This window comes from Carassius carassius, chromosome 4 (genome assembly GCF_963082965.1).
Source record: "Carassius carassius chromosome 4, fCarCar2.1, whole genome shotgun sequence".
NCBI classification, from domain to species: Eukaryota; Metazoa; Chordata; class Actinopteri; order Cypriniformes; family Cyprinidae; genus Carassius; species Carassius carassius.
In genome coordinates, this window is record NC_081758.1 from 18,745,162 (window position 1) to 18,764,989 (window position 19,828).

A 19,828-nucleotide genomic window follows, 5' to 3' on the forward strand; every position below is an offset into this window, starting at 1 on the left:
TGACAGGGGAGTGAGGGTGAATTCATGACCCACTGCTATTTACACTACTCCACTCACTAGTGTGGACACACCTACTCCTTCTTTATTACAAGCATACTGTTTTCTGCATCTACTAAATATAAAACAACTCTAGACTATTTGATAGATTACAGATCTGTTAACCCTCAAATCGCAAAAATAAAAAAAGTTTATCCTGAGATGTTGTATTTATTTATTTGCTTATTTATTTGTCAGTTACACAGAAATATGTATAAAAACCCTTTAATACTCAAGCCCACAATCCAAGTTTAGTAGTAGTTTTTTTTTTTTTTTTAGATAAGAGAATGTTAATCTCAACATCTTTTTGGATACTAGAAGAATAGTTTACATTTATGAATAAAATACTTGACACTGCAAAACAGCTGAGTGGCACAAATGCTCTTTATCATGCCGTTATTCAGAAGTGACTCAGTCGTAGGCTGTTTACATATTCAGAGAATTATGTTAAACAATGCAATGATAAACAAGGAAATAATAAGCGGGGAAAAGCATAGATAAATAAAAATACAAGTCTATATAAATAAATCATATAAATGTTTTTTTTTTTTTCAGCAAAGCACTTTATCAGTGAATCTCCAGTTACTGTCAGTGTATCCACAGATTTTATTAAGCAGCACCACAAATATGAGTATTATATGAGTAAATTAACATTGATAGTCCTCAGTCCGAGTAGGGTTAACAACACCGGTAGGAAAACGTCACATGTGCTCCTTTCACTACTTCCGGTGAAGGGGGTCCTGCAAGATTTATAAGTCGCCCAAATTATTGCCTGTTTTAAAACTGAGAATAATACAACATTATCGTTTGTAAATACTAAATAACGAGGATATGTACGAGCATGCATGTTGTTCATCAATCTGAAATATCACTGTGACACAAATATTTATTATTCGGGAGCTCTCGCGGTCATTAAACCGTGCAGGCTGTCAGTGGCAGCTCGGCACCGAGAGACTGAACGTGACCTCTACTGCAGTTGAAAACACAGTGGAGCCGCCGCTCGATCCGTGGGATGTTTGTTTAGGTCTTCATTTCACCTGTCAACACAGTCCTCTCAGATAACAGCCCCGCAAGACAGGCTTATGTGCTCCGTGCCGCTGGATCTCCGCTCAGGGGTGCTCTTTGAGATCTGTCACTGCACTGCAGCATCAGTATGGTAAGAGACCACAGCATCTGAATGAACCATTACTGTCGGGTCTTCGTTAATGCATGCTAAATATATATCGAGAGGAGGTTTTGTTTATTTGTACGTTCTGGTGTTAGATGCCTGCAGTTCTGCTTCTAGGTCTGAGTAACTTCTTTATTAGGATTGAGTCCACTAAATCCTATGAGTGTAAATGTTTGCGTGTTTATTTTTAAAACAGAAATTAAGAATGATATAATGTAATGTCATTTTAATGGTAATTATAAATGCTTCACTCGACGAACTTGATAGGTTTGCTAGTAGAGGGATGTGCTTCACCTGGTGCACAGGTAAAGCTCTTGACCTCAGAATGTCCTCCACTGGATGACATCATGGAAGGGCTTACCCTCAGATCCATTCAAAATGACTTGTATCTTAAAGGGGTAGTTCTTTCCAAAATGAACATCTTATCCTTTTCTCAGCCCCAGGTGTCTAACCTGTGGAAAATATATTTTTGTACATAAAGATATGGTGTGCTTCACTCACCATTAACGTTAATTGAATTGAAAACGGCTATGGAAATGAATGGAGACTATAACAAACATGCATGATATGTCATTTTATGTTCCACAGACGAAAGAAAGTCATGCAGGTTTGAAATGACATGCGGATGACTAAATGATGACAGAATTATCATTTTAGGTCAGCTTATTCTGGTTTAATGCCTAACTGTTCAGTTAAAATGGGAACTATAGGCCTTCCCCGGTGATTGATGAGATAGGCTACACTTAGCCTTAAATACAGCTCAGCCTCAGACCTGAGACATTCTTGTGCACTACATTCCTGTACATGGCCCTGTTACTGAAACTTAGGAAACTTCTGCAAGTGCTTCATTAATATTTAACTCTCAGCAGAACTTATAGGTCTGGACCGCTGGATGCGCTACATTATGGTGTGGTTTGTATTAATGTATGTGGTGGTACGATCATGTAATTAATAAATCATTTAATAATAATGCTATTATACCAGTTTTAGATTGATGCCTGTATCTTTTCACACAAGCATTAGTCTTTGTGCATGGTTGAATTATAATTTACAATGCATCAGTGCAAACTTGGGTAATGGAAGAAAGTTAATTACAAAATTTCAAATTTTGACATGTCGCCAATGGCTAAAATCCATGCTTTGCCAGAGCAACTCTCTTCCTGACCATTATCTTGTATGGTGACTGAATTTCTAGACCTGCTGGTTATCTTCACTGTCCCCCTTCAGAGCTCATTTGGCCCCTGTGCTGTCCAGGTCAGTGCCAGTGAGGCAGATAAGTGTCCCATGCTGCTTCAATTACCTCTCCTGCTCCAACCTCTCATGGTGACTTTTCTCTGACGGATCAAACTTCCCCAGCATGGCTGGCGGCCCATTTTTTTATGTCACGCTTCTAAAAAGTATGTCCAGCAGGATGTGACACTTTTCTGATGGTTTGAATCAAATAAAGGGAAGTTGCTTGGAAAGCAGGGATGTCACAATTCTCAGTATTCTTAATCAGTCAATCAAGAATTATACTATCGTATTAAGCACTATTTAATTATAGAACTTTAGTGATTAGAACTAAAACTTGGTATCAATGTATGAATGCATATTTGTCATTTTAACTGAACTTAAGACTGGTGGTGATGCTTTAAAATAGTGTTGGTCATTCAGGGTTTCTGTTAGAAAAAAAAAGTAATCATTAATTATTATTTAAAGATAATACTACTTCTAATTCTACTACCATACTAACAATATACAATGCACTACGGATTGATGAGCTGCTGGGTTCATGAATATTAATCACGTTGTCTGCGTTCGGTCGAACTGATTTGCTGAAATCAAAACAGGGACGTAATAGATCAGCGCCAGCCAATGAAATAGTTTTAACATGGGGAGTCTTTGTGATTGGCTCCCTTTTGTAGCCAGCCTCTAGCGTCCAGTCGATGAATTGTAGTTTTAGGCACTTCCGTATGGGTTTCACGAGAGAGAGCGGGAGGTTGCCGCTCGGTGAGAAACAGCGCTATCAGCAAAGCGCCGGCTAGTCATGCGCCTTCAAACAGAGTTTACAGAGCGTCAAATACAGTTGTGCTGTACCTCCATTGAGATGAATCGAAAAAGTACAGATCGCTTGATGGAGAGAGAAACTCTGAAGCGCTCAGTCAGTGTTCAGCGAGTGAAAATATATCTGTGCTAATCTTATAATAGCTTCGAAAACACACACTGGCGAGTAAAATCTAAGAATTTATTAGCCAATGGCTAACGATAGACAACATTTAGTCGCCCAGAGTAAAATTTAGTTGCATATGCGAGTGATTTACTTGCAATGTAGAGGGTTGCTTATAACATGCATTTGAAAAAGTAATGCATGCTAAACATCTTCTCTTGTAAAGACTTGTAATGAGAAGCATTTCTAAATGTTGTCCAACAAAAGAGAACATTTACTAACATGTTTTTACTCCACAACATCAGTTGATTGTTTAAAATAACTAATAATATTTTTTGTGATCTGATGTAGCTTTTTGTCATAGAATGAGGCAGAAAATATATTCTGTACTGTAATAAAGGCTATGTCGACGAGGAATGGATTATAAATATACTTAAATATACTTACCCAAGATGGCTTGAGGAACACAGATAAACTATGTACTGTCGCAATCGAGTGTTTATTGTGTTTCATTATTCAGAACGTTTCTATCTTTTTATTCAGTTATAGCGATAGATGCACATTAGGAATTTCCTGAAGCGTCATCAGCTCTTTTACATCTGTGAGGCATTTTTTGCATTTCTGCTCGAGCACACCCTCCAGCTTCCAGTATGAAATGTAATTTATTCATAATGTAGGTTAAATACAAATTAAGCTCTCTTGAGCTCATTTTTCATGTTACTGTATCTTTAAATAAAATGGCAAAAAAAAAAGGTGCCCTTAAAATGTGAATGCAAACGTACACTCCAGCCCATGAAAGAATAACATTCATTGTTTCAACTTAATAGCGCTTTTTTTTTGGCAGTCTCACATTTATTCTTATGGGTTGTATAGCTGCCATGGCAATGGGATGCCTTTCTGTTTCAGGTAAAGTGAGGGAAACATTGTAGTCTGGCATCAGCTTGGTTATTCTCTCAAAGATGCGTGTGACCAGCAGTGAAAAGAAGCACACGGCTGCTTTCATGTGTTTCAGCCCACCGCATTATTGCTGTTGTGTCATTGTGTGGCTCTGCCTCTGCCTCTGTGCAGGTATTCATGTTTGTCAAAGTGGTGAAAAGCAGGATAAAATAAATGAAATATAACATTTCAGTTTTTATGGCAAGCTTTGCATTAGTGTTGCACACAGAGTGAGCTATTCACAGTGAAAGTGATGCTCAGAAAGTCACAGCTTCACGGGTTTTCACTGTGAATTAAATGGCAGCAGTACTTAAATATCACAGCTGTTGGTCCTATTACAGGAATAGTTTGATGCTGGTATCAATGAAATGAGTACAGAGAATGTAACTGACTGAGGAACTCAAGACTATTTGCGAAGGTTATTACCATTGAAGCACTGAATTCATTGGCTTTTTAGACCATTTATCTTGGATACAGTTAGCATTTTTAACCCAATTTTCCAGAGGTACAGTAAAAACTTTCTTTTTAAATGTAAACTTCATTGATAATTTAATACAGTGATTTTCAGTCAGGGGCGGGGTCCACTACAGAGCCTCTGCAAACTTTCAGGGGGGACAAATAATCTTAAAAGTATTTAAATTATCATATTTTTTTGGAATAGATGTTGCTTTATAATTTTTCATTGTTCTGCTCTGACTGTTGTGAGGGAAAATGCAAATTTTTATAGTGTCTGCAGACATTTCATTTTATTTAAAATCTATTAATTAAATGCCACTTATACACCGATGTGACTTACCTGTGTTTTAGTTTTTTTCTTTCAGCTTTCTTTCAATTTTGACCCTACTGTGTCTTATAGTCAGGATGTGCAACTTGGAAAATGACACAGTTATTTTGAGTTTTCTTTTTAAATTTTTACTGTCTTGGGCAAAATGGGACCTTAGAGTCAAAAAGGTTGAGAACCAGTGGTGATATGTGGCTTTGTTAGTCTAGTCCTGAGGTGCTCTGTTTGCTTGAAAATAAACTGTGCTAGATTTGTTTCAAGATCATGGGACCAATATGTACCACATACCTTGACAATTAGGCTCCAAAGTCAAGGAAGATAATTCACCAAGTCAGCCTTGCAAAATTACATTATCAGGGAATAGTTAAGATAATTTTCTAGTTTTCTGTCTTGTCATTGAATTGCTGTACAATTTGATTCATGATTCCTCCCTTTCTGAGTGACACGCCAGCCATGTTGCCATGTAAATTTCTTTTGTGTGACTTTTGAAATGGTTAGCTAGGCGCATAGGAATTTGTGTGGATCAGTGATCACCATCTCCTCGACATAGGGGCAGGACACTGTGCCTTACACGCGTGGATGGTGAGATTACCCGTCCTACCACGCTGTAGCTGGGATAGTGTGATTCTGGGGTGTTTGGGGCAATCACATAGTAGGTGAATGACTTGGGAAGTCACCATCGTTTGGAAAGGTTATTACCTTTGCAGAGCCAAATTCATTGCTTTTTCATTGCCCCATGGACATGGCATTTTTTTCTTAAATATGTATCTGGAGAAAAAAAAAACGTCCTTAAATTTTGCTAGTTTGGTTCCAGATTCATATATTCCGGCCTGCCAAAACGGCAATCGAGGATAGTTGCTATTTTGAATGCTGTTCTGTGTTCTTGCTGCTGCGATCTAAAAGTGTTCTAATATTTCACTCTTCCCCTTCAGGGTGTGATAAGTGTGCAGCTGGTGGTTACCATGGTAATGGCCAGCGTGATTCAGAAGATCATACCCCACTATTCCTTTGCACGATGGCTCCTCTGCAGTGGCAGGTAATGAGGAAGTACAGCCCACTGTGCCGCTCTGGCATCCCTCTCCATAGTCAACCCAAAATGGCATCTTAATCTACAAGGCGGCCTTAACAACACAAACCACAGATCCTGCTTCACTTTGCACACAGCATATCCTGTTTTATTGTTCATATTAAGAGCCCGTCAAAAATACATCATTATGGTGTTTCTGTAAGACCAAAGGGTATCATCAAAAAGCTGTACAACCCAAGAGAATCGCTAACGAAAATACAAGCCACGCTTGTTTCCTCCCTTAATTAGCGCCATATGTGTTCAGGGTAAACAGCTTTTCCAAATGTGCTCAATAATTCATCTGTGCCTGTTTTTGGCTGTAAAAATAGTTTGGGAAAACTCTGGCTCAAGTGCAGGGCTTGAAGTGTTGCCCAGGAGACTTTCATAATTAGGTTTTCATTAGGAAGTAAACACGCAAAAACAACTGAAAGCAGCACAGCGGCCCTCGCAGGGCTCGAGACAGGCCAGTTTCTAAACAAAGTTGAAGAGGTTGTGGTAAATGTTTGCCACCAAAGATCTGCTAATTTTGTTACCATCAAACAACTTCAGTAATTTGGCTTACATGAAAATGAAAATTCTGTGATCATTTACCCTCATTGCACACCTGTATGCCTTCTGTCTACTGTGAAACATAAAAGGAGAAATTCAGAAAGCTGCGGTTGTTGCTCTTTTCCATGCAGCTACAAGATCTGGCAAAGATGGGCCGGAAGATTTCAACCTTCATAAAAGGTCACAAAGGCACCGCAAAAGAAATATGAAAGAGGTCCATGCTATGATAGTCAATAGGTTGACTCGCGTTAAACCCCATTGGCTTTCATTATATGGATAAAAACATTCTTCAAAATATCTTTTCTATCTGTTCTGAAGAAGAAAGTTAGTCATACAGGTATGAAACTGAGACAGAATTAATTTTGTTGTGAATGTTTCCTATTATATTAAGCAGTACTACAGTTTTCAACATAGATAATGAAAAGAAATGTTTCTTAATCAGCATATTAGAATGATTTCTGAAAGATCAGGTGACACTGGAGGAATGGCTGCTGACAATTCAACTTTGGGGCATTTTAAAATAAAATAGAAAATAGTGTAAATTTTAGTAATATTTCATTATAAATCTGTTTTACTGTATTTTTGACCAAATAAATTAAACCTTGGTGAGCATAAGAGACTTCATCAAATCTTTAATAGTGTGTGTGTGTGTGTGTGTGTGTGTATATACATATATAGGTGTTCAAGAGCAATCTGTATTTCAGAGATGGTGATATACTTCTTGTCTCGTTAGTCTGCGTTGGTACCAGCACCCTACAGAAGATGAGCTGAGGACCTTAGCTGGAAAACAGCAGAAAGGAGGCAAGAGCAAGAAGGACAGGTACAACACCGCTTCACTGTTGGACGTTTCTCTAGATTTGTGTGTATGAAAGAACATTTTGTGGCTACAACAGAGTGGTAAAAATCAAGCAGCTTTGTTGCCAGTATTCTGTAGGGGTCTAAGCATACAATGCTAATTCCCTGAAAAGGTAGACTAGCCTGTGTCTAGCAGCTTAGCTTTGATAGTCAGCTCTATTATACCTACCTCCTGTTCTCAGACAAAAGCCCATTTTTACTCTACAGGGAGCTTGTGGGCCATTTTGTCAGGCAGGTATGCTACAATCCAGTGCAGAGAGACTACCATGCCCACAGTGCTTTTGTGCTGAACACCATTGTGCATACTGACCTATGTAAACAACAGAGACCCAGAGGAGAAGTCCAAGAATCTCAGGTTCAGCTGGCTCAGAGCCACGGGGCAGAAAGCTTGCATACTAGACCCGTTCAAGCTAAGGCCTGTGCCCCTTTCCAATATCCCACCATTCCCAGCAGAGCCCGACATTCATTTCTCTATTCTTTGTCATGCAGACAGCATTAACCTGGGTGGAAATATGTTTGATTTGAACGTTGTGTGGATTTAGCTCTTTTTCAGTAGAGAGGAGGGCTCCTCTAATCCCCAGTAAAATGTGCAAACGCTGGTGTTTGGTTTCCACTAGAGACAGAGCCCTCAGTTAGGACTGTGAAAAATCTGCTGTCCCTCAGACAAAGTTGAGATCCCACACGTTGATACCTGCTTCTCAGTTATGTTCTTTTGCTTTCGTTAATCATTGGGAATAAATGAAATTGTAGAATAAATTTAGAGTTAATAATTAAAGGGCCTTAAAAAACTTTTAAAAAGTAAAAAGTGGCTGTAAAGACATTTACTTTTTTGTATTTTGTTTGAACTATCTATTCATCAAAAAATAATTTATAAATAAATAATAAAAAAATCCTGAAAACAGACGTATATTGGTTTCCACTTAATCTAAAGGAGCACAACTGTTGTCAACATTGATATGAAATGTTTCTTGAGCACAAACTCGGCATATTAGAATGATTTCTGAAGGATCATGTGAAACTGAAGCTGAAAATTCAGTTCTGCCATCACAGGCAGAGCCCGATTATCCATAAGGGCACTTGGGCCAGTGCCCAGGGGCATCAACCATTCACAACAACTAGGGGGGCACCACATGACACAAGCTTTAAAATTATTTTTCGTAAATTTTATTATTAACTTGAAATTCTTGAAAGACCATACATAACTCGTTTATGAACACTAACTTAACAACAAAAATAATAATAAATTATAAATAAATAAAGATTACATGACACAACAAGTACGCGCAAATGTGTCATTTTTTTAACGGCTAGTCGGCTACAGAAAATGAATCAAAATGAACAGACGTCAATTGAGTGGTTTTGTAAAAAGAAAGGTACTTTTGAGGTAGTGCCCATGGGCACCACACTGTCTTAATACGGCCCTGATCACAGGAATAAATAGTCATGTTATTACTGCAATTTTAAAATTAAATATACAGTCTTTGTAACCATTAGAAACTTTTGAAAACATTGAATTATCTTACCAACCCCAAACCTGTGTGTGTGTGTGTATAACATTTTTGTAGTGAGCTTTCATAATCTTTTGGCCAAAAAACGATTAGTATTACATTTAATTTGATGATACTCCATGATGTTAATCTATGATTGATGAGTGAGTGAATTATGTAATTTATTTATTTTGTTTTGCATTTATTTAGGAAATTAAGCAAAAATGCATTTCAGTTTTGGGCTAAACTGTTATGAAAGCTCGTAATTATTACAGCAAAATATGTTATCAATTTGTATCGCAACAAGAGTTATGATAAATGGTATTCAGTCAGTGCTATTAAATTGTCTTTACTTCAGTAATGCTTAAAAGGAGATTATTTCTAACGACAGTCACAGCTGCTTCATTACTAATTCATTGTAGGTTATATTGTACATTTGGGTATTTTGTTTGGGAAGTGAAGAGCAGGTAGTTATGACAGCTGCATGAAACCATTTTACTAGTTTAATAAAGTATTTTATTAAATTATCAAAATAAATGAAACAAAAGTGTCTTTTAAAATGTAATTGGGAGCAGCTGAACTTCTCACCCTGATGATGACGTCCCACTTACATAGCAACCAGAATTTACACTGCCAGGAAGGAGATATGAGTCATGTGACGCTTTGCATTGTGTGATGAGGTTAAATGCCAGAGAAGCCCCATCGTCTTACAACTGAAGCCACTTAAAAGAGTGCTGAAACATCATAAATGAATGGATAAAGTAGCCCAGATGCTCCTGAATAAATTCTGTCTTATCTGGGCAGAAGAGGAAGATAGCGGCAATTTCTTGGAAGAGCATATTTATCACTTATCAGGTTAAACAATTTTTATTTTTTATAAAAAACGCTAATTCTTTTATATGTTTTGCCCAGATGTTTTGAGTAATGTGCGTTTTGATAAATGTATTTTCTAATAATAAAATAGTTGTTTTTATTTTGTTTTATTCAAAAGTATGAATAAAAAGCAACTTAAATACAATTTATACAGGCAAGTGAATGGAGAAAAATAGCACTCTAGCACACAATTTAGTTTTTTGGCCCAAAATGTCCTTGGTTATTTTTGTGGGTGTTTTAAGGTTAGCCAAATTTCAGTGCTATTATATGTGCTATGTTCACATTTTGCCATTTTGCTTCTTTCAGGAAGTACAATGGGCACTTAGAGAACAAACCAATGACTATTCCCAAAGACATCGACCTTCAACTGGAGACTAAATGCATTGCAGAGGTGGACACACTGGGTAACTCACCTGTTGGCATTATATGAAACCTAATGAATCCTTGAGCTTCAAGGATCTTCTTAGTGAGACGGGTTTCTAAAGCTTCTCTTCTTGTCCATCTGTTTGTCTAGCTTTGCATTACTTTCCTGAGTTCCAGTGGTTGGTGGACTTCACGGTGGCCGCCACAGTGGTGTATCTCATCACTGAGTTGTACTTCTGTGTGGCGGAGCCCAGTGGGGAGATGAACATCAGTGTGGTGTGGAGCCTGCTGGTCTTGGCCTTTGTCACGTATCCCTTTGTAGCTTGAAATACTGAAGGAGATTTTCCTCTCCTCCTTTGTTGCATTGCCTTTCCTTTTTCATATTTCATTGCTTGTAATTTCTGTATTGATGTATTAGTGTTGTTGACAAATAACATGGAAATTAATTTTTAATTACATGGATTTTTTTCCCTATATGATTTCAGTTTAAAATGAATATACAATACCTTTCAAAAATTTGGGGTCAATATGAAAACTGTTGATTAAGATTTTGATTACAGTTTTACTGTATTTTTGATCAAATAAATCAAAAGCATTGGTCAGTGTAAAAAACTTCTTTCCCAAAAAAAAAAAAAAAAAAAAAAAATATATATATATTACCCCAAACTTTTAAATGGTAAATGATAATAATTAAACGGTAGTTAAAAATTATCGAAAATAATTTTTAGCAAATTCGTTTTAAAATATGTAAACATCCCATATAAAATTAAATCATGATTGCAGTATGCATTTCCTGAAGGAAATTTTACTGGCATTATTTGTGAAAATATTGGCATAACAATAGTAGTTTTTTTTTTATGGTGTTGATATGTGGTTGCTTAGATGTGTTGCCAGTATAGGGTGATTTCAGGTTAGCCACCATACTGTAACACTTAAGGTTTGGAGTTTTTTATTCATTGCTTGTTTTATCGCTAATCAAAGATATGAGCATGAGTAATGAAGAAACTTAACAAATGCCATTGGCAGTAATAGAATTATATAATGGATGACATCTAGCATGTCAACTAGTCATTATTAATGTCTTTCTCATTAGTATTGTTAAATAAGAGCTTTAGCATTTTATTTGAACGTGGTTGCCTGAGAACCTTAATTCAATAGTTTCTCAGTGCATGATGTGACTCACATAGGGAGCGTTTGTTATTTTAACAGAACTACAAATTGGGAACCTTAAAGTACTTTACATGTCCATAGTCCCTAAATGTTAAAACATCCTTTTATAAAAGACAGCCCTTGTGGAGAAGCTCTATTTTCACAGTCTCGAAGCAGGGACAGTGATGAAAGCTGCACCTGTTGCCTTTTACCTGCTACTTTCCCCTTCTAGCGCCTCACCAAATCACACACATTAACCCTGGCACAGTCCAGAAAGATCAATCTCCCTCCGCTCGCCACTGCCCTTTACCTAGCTCAGCCTGCCACAGAAGATTGGAGGCCCAATTTTCACGACTGATTTGCCTGGGAAAAAGAGAGGGAGGAAGGAAGGTACCTGGTAGGGTGATGAAGATGATGACGATGATGATAGGTCTGTATGTGTGCAAATGGCTGAATGTGGACAGGAAGGAGCCATTTTTCTTGATCTCAGTGGAGAGTGTGTGGTGGGGAAAATGGCCTTGTCAAAGTGATGGTCACTGAAATATTTCCTCCGATGGCTGTCCGCTTGCCTTGCAGATTTGCTCGACGTAACTACAAGTTGAATAATTGACCCTAGACCAGTATAATCAAAACGGGAACATAAAGGCATCATAACAAAAAGGTGCAGGTAGACATATTTTTGCTTTAAAAAAATAAATAAAAATGTTTTTCACCTTGGAGAAATTAGCCTTGACACTATTTGATGAGGCGTGTTTTCAATGCATTTCTCTTCTGCTGTGACTCTAAATGTGAGACATGTAAGCCAGGATACTTTTCAATTAGATTTGAATAGAACCCAACCAGCTTCAGTAGTGTAGAGAGTTTGTATGTAGAGTAATTGCACTTAAAGGAAAATTCTATTGAAATCCAATTTGGGAATGAAGGACAATGTTTGTTCGGTTAAACTCTTACAGTGGACATCTAGTGTACAGAAATTACTATAACCTGCAATATTTCTCTCATTAGGCATAGAATTCATTCCAGCCTTTATCTGATACTTTTTGGTATAATGTGCCCATTGTGAATATGTTCCTTAGCTTCAGTTTCTCTCAGGAAGATCCTTTTCTCCCTCACGGCTCACTACTTCAGACTAGAGGAGGGCGGTGAGCGCTCCCTCTGCATCACCTTTGCCTTTTTCTTCTTTGTGAAAGCCATGGCTATCCTGATTGTCACCGAGAACTACCTGGAATTTGGCCTGGAGACAGGTATAGTAGTGTCAAGTTGGATTTATGCATATTCAGTGACGGCGTTACACCGGCCTATCAGAATTTTTAATAGCCCCGGTTTAGCCCCATTTCTTTTAAAGTAACTGACATAATCAATATCATTTATTTTCTTAGCACCCCCACATATTGGTCTAGCCCCCCATTAGCACTGGTAGAGAAATAATGGCGCTGTGCCTGTTCATATTGTTTAGTTTTTTTATATATATATTAGGCCTATGTAGTAACATAGAATGTGAGACCATTTTGGTGGATTTCTTTTATAGTCCAAAATTAAAACATGCTCGTATAAAAATATTTAATTCCGGCTACATTTACCTATAAAAATAATTATCTGTTTTCCATATTTGAATTGCTTTACTCACTGTATCATACATCAGCCAGTCTCAAGAAAAATGAGAGCGGAAAAAAAATTGTTCCTCATATTTGTTGTTTGGGATGTGTGGCCACATGCAGACAACAACAACAACAAAAAGTAAAGCTTTTAGCTGCCTAGTTTAATTTCTGACTATTGTCCACTAAAGTAAAAACTTGACAGTTAACATGCTTTTATGTTGTAGACCATTTTCATCTTTTTGATTTGAATCACTCACATCACTTATTGTTAGTGAGGGTCAGACTTTCATTCTTGCATTATGATTTAAACCACACATTCGCTGCAGTTTGTTACAGTTTTAAAAGCTGAACACTATTCTGCTTATTCACCACAGATCCTGTAACCTGGTCCAAAATCAATACTTTGACAGACTAGGTTGTGCAATATTCACAAAAAAAGATATATGATTTTCTGTGATTTTGTCAATAACAATATTTAGACAATTTTGTTTAGTGTGCTTTTGTGCTCGTAATACCTTAGCTGGAGTAGCCCTGTCATGGACAGCTGACTCCCAAAGAGTTTCATATTCTTCATATTATATGCAGTTGTTAGTTTACAGCTGTGACAGAAATCAACTTTTTCACTTTGAGGGAATATTTGACTTCAAATGATTTTTACCTCTCAGTAGTATATAACAGTGGTGATCAGTCCTGCTCCTTGAGGACCAGTAACCTGCAGAGTTCAGATCAAACCAGCTCCAACACACTCACCTTTAATTAGGGTTGGAGCTCAACTCTACAGGACGGGACAGTGGCCCTTCGGGGACCGGTTTGAACACCCCTTTTCTATAACCTTATTAGATGTGTGCATTATCTTTTATGTCAGATTCTTCCAGTTAATCATGGCCCCGCATATCTTAAATTTCATTTAAACTTTCCATGTATTCCAACGGCATTAAAATAAGCTACATTACGCAGTGAAAAAGTGTGCACTCTCTAGGAGTATTTTTGATTGTTTTTTGCAAAGCGGATGACATACTCAATGTCAGCTTGCATATTGTAAAAACAACAATTACAATATTGTAGACAATACCTATCGCGCACGTCCCAACTATGGCTATTTTTCTTTTCTACATTTGAATATATTTAAAAATCTCACTTGGTTCTATCCTCCTTTTTCTGCTTTTATAGGCTTTGCAAATTTTTCTGAAAGTGCCGTAAAGTTTCTGGAGAACCAAGGCCTTGAGTCTCAGTAAGTATTATGGCCGCTGTACCCCTGCCCCCTTTTGTCATTAGAGAGAGAGTGTGTGTGTGTGTGTGTGTGTGTGTGTGTGCGCGCGCAGTATACCATGTTTCCATGGGTTGGGATTAAGCCGTGTATGTGATGGTTTGTGCTTCCCTGCAGTGAATAGGCCTTGCTTTCTTCCTCTGTCTCTACAGGGGCCCCATATCCAAACTGACCTTTAAGCTGATTCTGGCACTGCTCTGCGCTCTCATTGGCGCCTTTCTCACCTTCCCAGGCCTGCGATTGGCCCAGATGCATCTTGATGCCCTCGCACTAAACAGCTGCAAAGTCACACAGTAAATGTTTCAGAAAATTTCATCTAAATCTATTCACTAACCTTAAATAGTTACCTAAAATTATGGGTATTTCTTTGGCCTTACATTTGAATTAACCTATTTAGTGAATTTATTTTTGCAAAGCGGAAATTAACCAGTTTATACTGAAATATTGTAGCCACTAAGAATATTTCCATGTTAATTGATGTGGAGCATCAGTGTCTGACTATATCTGCAGCAAGTTAGCAGATAATCATTACTGTAGATGGACCTGGTCTACATTTCCAGCCAGCATTGGGCTCTGTGGTAACTGTGTTACAAAAGAGGAGTTAGACATTTCATATCTCGCATAACTTATCCTCTTCAGCGTAGCCAGTTCACCATACCTGGTTTCATGACACTATGATGCTTACTCTTTCAGCCCTGGATTACTGCTATGCAACTTGTACGGCTGAAATGGTATATTTAAAGCAGTGGCAATTATTAGTTGATGTTTACTGCTCCACTGATATTGATACTCTTGTGTGTTACCTTGTCTAATTGGTTGTTTTTATGTGTCCATCCTTTAGGATCTTGCTACATATCAACTTCTTGGCCCCCTTAATCATGGTACTGCTATGGGTGAAGCCCATAACAAAGGATTATTTAATGAATCCCACATTTGGGAAAGATAGTGTGCCTTTGTGAGTATTTCGTTTTACAACTAATCGTTATATTTTGCATTATTACTATGCTGAGTTGTTTTTAAACTTGTTTTAAAGTTCATCAAGGCCCTCTGTGCACTTGAGGAAGCTTACTTTAGGCAACATGAAAACTAAATTGGCCCTACTTACTTAACGTACTAATTAGCAAGTTTCATGATGAATACAGATAGAGTAAACAGTGCCTCAGAGAGTGGCTAGAAAGAGAGGGGCGGGGTCACTAGAGCTCATTTGCATTTAAAGGAAAATGCCACAAAACGGCTTTCTCTGAAAAGAGCTGTTTTTGACAGAGTAAAAAAAAAGGTGTTTTTTACACTACCATTGAGAAATTTTAACCAAACCATCCATTATCCATTCTTGTGTGAAATGCCAACTTTTCTCAGTCCAATTGATCAAGTCTTACCTAATGTTTGTTTTACTCATAAATGCATCACATTGAGGTGGTAAAATAGGTTGTGATTGCCATTTTTCTGTTGACTTAAAATTATTATTTTTTTTTTGTGAAAGCTTTGTTCTTTATTCTCAAATCACAACCACAAAAGTTTTGGGCTGATTTGGTGCTTCATCTGCTTTCAGTATGTCTGAGAAGACATACGACACGTTGCGACTGTGGGTGATCCTGCTTCTGTGTGTGCTGAGACTAGCCATGATGCGGCATCATCTCCAGGCCTACCTCAACCTGGCCCAGAAGGGCGTCTTGCAGATGAAGAAGGAAGCGGGACGCATTAGTACCATGGATCTCCAAAAGATGGTGCGTAGAATTTCTAAAACCTTACAGATCCTTACAGATAAACAGTGTGTCATCACATAAATATGAAATTAAGTTATTGCAATGCAAATCCATCTCTTTTTGCCCGATATCCCATCTTTCCCAAGTCTCCCATCTTAAGGAGGTTGCTCATGTGATTTTTGATCTCTACTGGTTAATAAATGCACTCAGGGACCCTCTTGTGGCAACTTCTCTTGGGGCCTGCATTACAGTGTCGACATTCCTCAAAGGTGGAAATATGTCGGTATGAAAAAGGACTGCGCGGCATTGTTGCCCTCAGAGCTCTAAAATGAGGAGGCTATTTGAGTTTAGTGGAGCGCAAGGATCAAAACCCACAGCACTTCACAGCTGGAGCTGAGGAAAAGAGCCTGTTTGATGTTCCAAGCCATAAGTGAGACTCGCAAATGGCTGTAGAGTCGTAGGGGTGTCTGGTCTTACATCTGCTCCCGAATCATATGCTTGCAGCCTCCCTCTGTACTTAAGCTCCCAGTTATGGTTTCAGTGAGTCTGTTTGATGAGCTCCTCTCCTGCCAAGCTGCTTGTTTTGAACAAAATTTGCCTAAATGTTTTAACTACAAATTTGTTTTTCCTCACACAGGTCGCCCGAGTCTTTTACTACCTGTGTGTAATAGCTCTTCAGTACATCGCACCTCTGGTGATGCTGCTGCACACTACTTTCCTGCTAAAGACATTAGGTGAGTAGATTAATTTCTTCTTGACATGTTCTCAATTGCCCCGGGTAGGGTTTCTTGAATTTTTGAGACTCTTGTTTTAACCCCCAGGTGGATACTCGTGGGTGATTTCCCCCGAAGAGAATTTGCCGTGTCTGTCAAATGAGGACTCGAGCCCCGCTGAGGTGGGGCAAGATGAGGTGCTGGCCTCTCAAACAGTGGCCCAGCTATCGGTTGCTCTCGGGGGGCTGAGGACTGTTTTCTCCCCCTTGCTTTTTAGAGGGCTCCTATCCTTCTTCACTTGGTGGATTGCCGCATGCCTGTTCTCCACCTCTCTCTTCGGGCTCTTCTACCACCAGTATCTGATGGCTGCATAGCATCGGGAAGGGCTTGTTCGACTGAACTGTGCAACACGAGGTCCTGAAACATTCCCCCTTTTCTGCAACCATATCAGCCGAGTTCTTCTCTGATGGGCTTCCTCCATGTACACAACATAACAATACATAACCAACAACCACAATAATTCAGTCAATGATCGGAGGATGGCGTCCAAAGGAGACCTCAGAAAAATGCTGTTTTTAAAGGGGATGGCATCTTTGAACCACCAGAAGGTTGAAAGCAAGGGATCACTCATGGTCTTTGACATACTGCATTTTATTTTTTAGAGTTTAAAATTATGACAGATCAATTTCATAAGAATGATGGTTTTTAATAGTGTTTTAAAGTTGTTTCACTTCTCCAAAGTAGAATCTGGGTTCTGCTTTAGGGGAGTTTTTCATTGCTGATCCGTGAAGATGAAACAGTGTTTTAGTCACGCTTGAAGGGAGCGGTGAGGGGACTGATCAAGGAGAACAGTATGTGTTGTTAAAGGTATATTTATTTGTACATTTCAGAGGGACTGAAGTCAGCCTTCTCACAATCAGCGTTTCGTTTGACTGTAGAAGACTGGGAGATAATTTAAGTGTGCGTGCGCGTGTGCAAGTGGCGGTTTGTGTGTTAACACCAGTGCCTGCAGGCTCCCCATGACCCCTGCTGCTGGTGGGTAAATCTAAAAAGGGCATTTTGATCAAGTATAAAAGCTAACTCAAAAACTGTTTAAAGCACTGGCCTCGGCTCTTCTGATACCCTTCCCTGTCATTTAACCGGGCAGATGTTTCACTTTGAATTTCTGGTGACATCAAACACATCCTGTAAGCGTGTTCTGTGTTTCTGTATGCAGCCTATTGATTTTCTGTAATGCATCAAATAACAGGATTGGATTAGTTTCATGTGAAGGTGCCAAGTATGCTTGTACTCCCCGGTGAGTGTGTACTGTACTTTCTGCTGGAAATCAGAAGCACACGTAACGCCGTTGATCACAAAGAAACGTCTACGCGTTTTAATGAGGTCCACTTTAATATTGTGAGATTATGGGCACTATAGTTACCAAAACTGCACGGAGACATATCTGAAATTTTTGTTTTTTTGTTTTTACTCTTTATTGGTTAGTCTTTTTTAGATTTAACCTACTGTAAAAGTCTTATTCTCACCTTACATTTTGAGTGTTTGGAAGGTACACAGACAATGAATGTATTGATCCTGTCTGAATTTTTTTTTTATTATTATTTTAGAAAAATTCTGCTCCCCTTGGGGCCTCTAATAAAGAGCCACATATGACAAAATCTTGGCTTTTAACAAATAACAGTTGAATTAGAAATCCAGGGATATTTATATTGCAAAGGAGCATCCATTATTATCAAAATCACAATATACAATCATTATTTGTTAGCAATGTGGCAGTAAGGTGCTTTTGTGAATGTTTTAGCTGTAAACATTCACAATTTTTGGTAATCATCAAAAGGGCCATTTTAGTCTTACACTCAGCTAGTTTTTCTCCCTTTACTTTATTTTGATTTTCTCCCCCCTTCCCCAACTATGGAAAATTAAAAACAAGTGACCAAAATTCAACAAAAAAAATCTATTACTAAAATCTTACTAAGTATAGCCCCCTTTACGATGTTTCGAATAAGCATGTCTTTAAACATTTCTAAGACTAATGCCAAATAACAGTATATGAGGCTCAGAACTGAGGCATATTAATTTGAGATATTCAAGGCAAATCACTCTTTTCTGTTCCACACAGTTTTCCAGTAGTGAAGTAGAGGATCTCTTTTAAAACCTATGAGCCTAAATGGATCTGTTGGTCTCTAATACATTTTAAGTACTCGTCTTTATTTATTACTTTTCAGTTTGTTTAATAAATGATTGTCAAGAAAACCTCATGACTTTGTTTTACTTTCCTCTACTCCATCAGGGTTCCCCTTTCTCATCTCCCACAGTATTTTGTTGACATATGATAGAGTTAGTGTTTTTTATTTTTATATACACAATTTGGTCGTGTTACTCCCTCTAAATCTACTGCTATCATGAATAAAATGAATTTGCACCGTGAAAGGTTCTCGTCCACGTGACGCTGGAGAATTGTCCTGAGTGCTATTGTCGATATGGGCCTCCTCTTTTAGTTCCCGCTCTTGGATAATTGAGACAAATTCCAAAACAAACAGCCGAAGAGGCTCTTTTCTTTTACTAAGAAGACTCCATTCACACAAACCATTTTATCCGATGCCCACAAAACAGCCCCTTTGAGGGTCGTCATCCCCGGTGCCCGAACGAGCGAATCTTCTCGAAAGGTATCTTTTTAATGACCAACCCGCTGTCTGCGCTAAATAATGGGAGTTTCATTATTGTGTTAGCTCAGTTGAGAGCAGCAAAATAAATAATGAGAACTTGTTATAATGGGTGACCTAACCTTGTTCTTTTTGTCCAGAAATGAATAGAGTTAAAGCTTGTGGAAGCTAACGAAACGAACTTGGGTGCTTTGGTTTTGGACAGAGAACTGTTTTCAGAGACCGCTAGATTTTCCATAATGCAAATAGCCTTAATACAGTCTAGGGCAAATACACTTTAGAACAGTAGGTTCACGTGCTTGCAAGAACGTGTTGGAAGCAAAACAAGACATATTTGTGTGATTTACGTAGCTGCATTTGTTTACATGTTTTAAGATGAGGGGAATGAGAGCTACCACATGATCTGTTTCGTTGTTGTTTATGATAAAGCATTTGTGGATTGAAGGTTCTTGTATTGTCAGTGTAATTCAGTTGA

General features: G+C 38.2%; 1 protein-coding gene across 2 annotated transcripts; it reads left to right on the forward strand.

Moving 5' to 3' along the window:
* Window positions 1–968: 968 nt before the first annotated feature.
* LOC132139013 (transmembrane protein 161B-like) lies at window positions 969–18,033 on the forward strand. Of its 2 annotated transcripts, XM_059547720.1 has the most exons (12): window positions 970–1,192; window positions 6,000–6,103; window positions 7,416–7,502; window positions 10,204–10,301; window positions 10,412–10,568; window positions 12,502–12,653; window positions 14,178–14,238; window positions 14,427–14,567; window positions 15,116–15,229; window positions 15,824–15,998; window positions 16,615–16,711; window positions 16,799–18,033. In XM_059547720.1, the coding sequence occupies exons 1-12, from the start codon at window positions 1,190–1,192 to the stop codon at window positions 17,062–17,064; spliced, it is 1,455 nt and encodes a 484-aa protein (XP_059403703.1). In that variant the 5' UTR covers window positions 970–1,189; the 3' UTR covers window positions 17,065–18,033. The 2 variants fall into 2 exon arrangements, with proteins under 2 accessions (XP_059403704.1, XP_059403703.1); XM_059547721.1 differs by lacking the exon at window positions 14,427–14,567 and having other exon boundaries at window positions 969–1,192.
* Window positions 18,034–19,828: the final 1,795 nt, after the last annotated feature.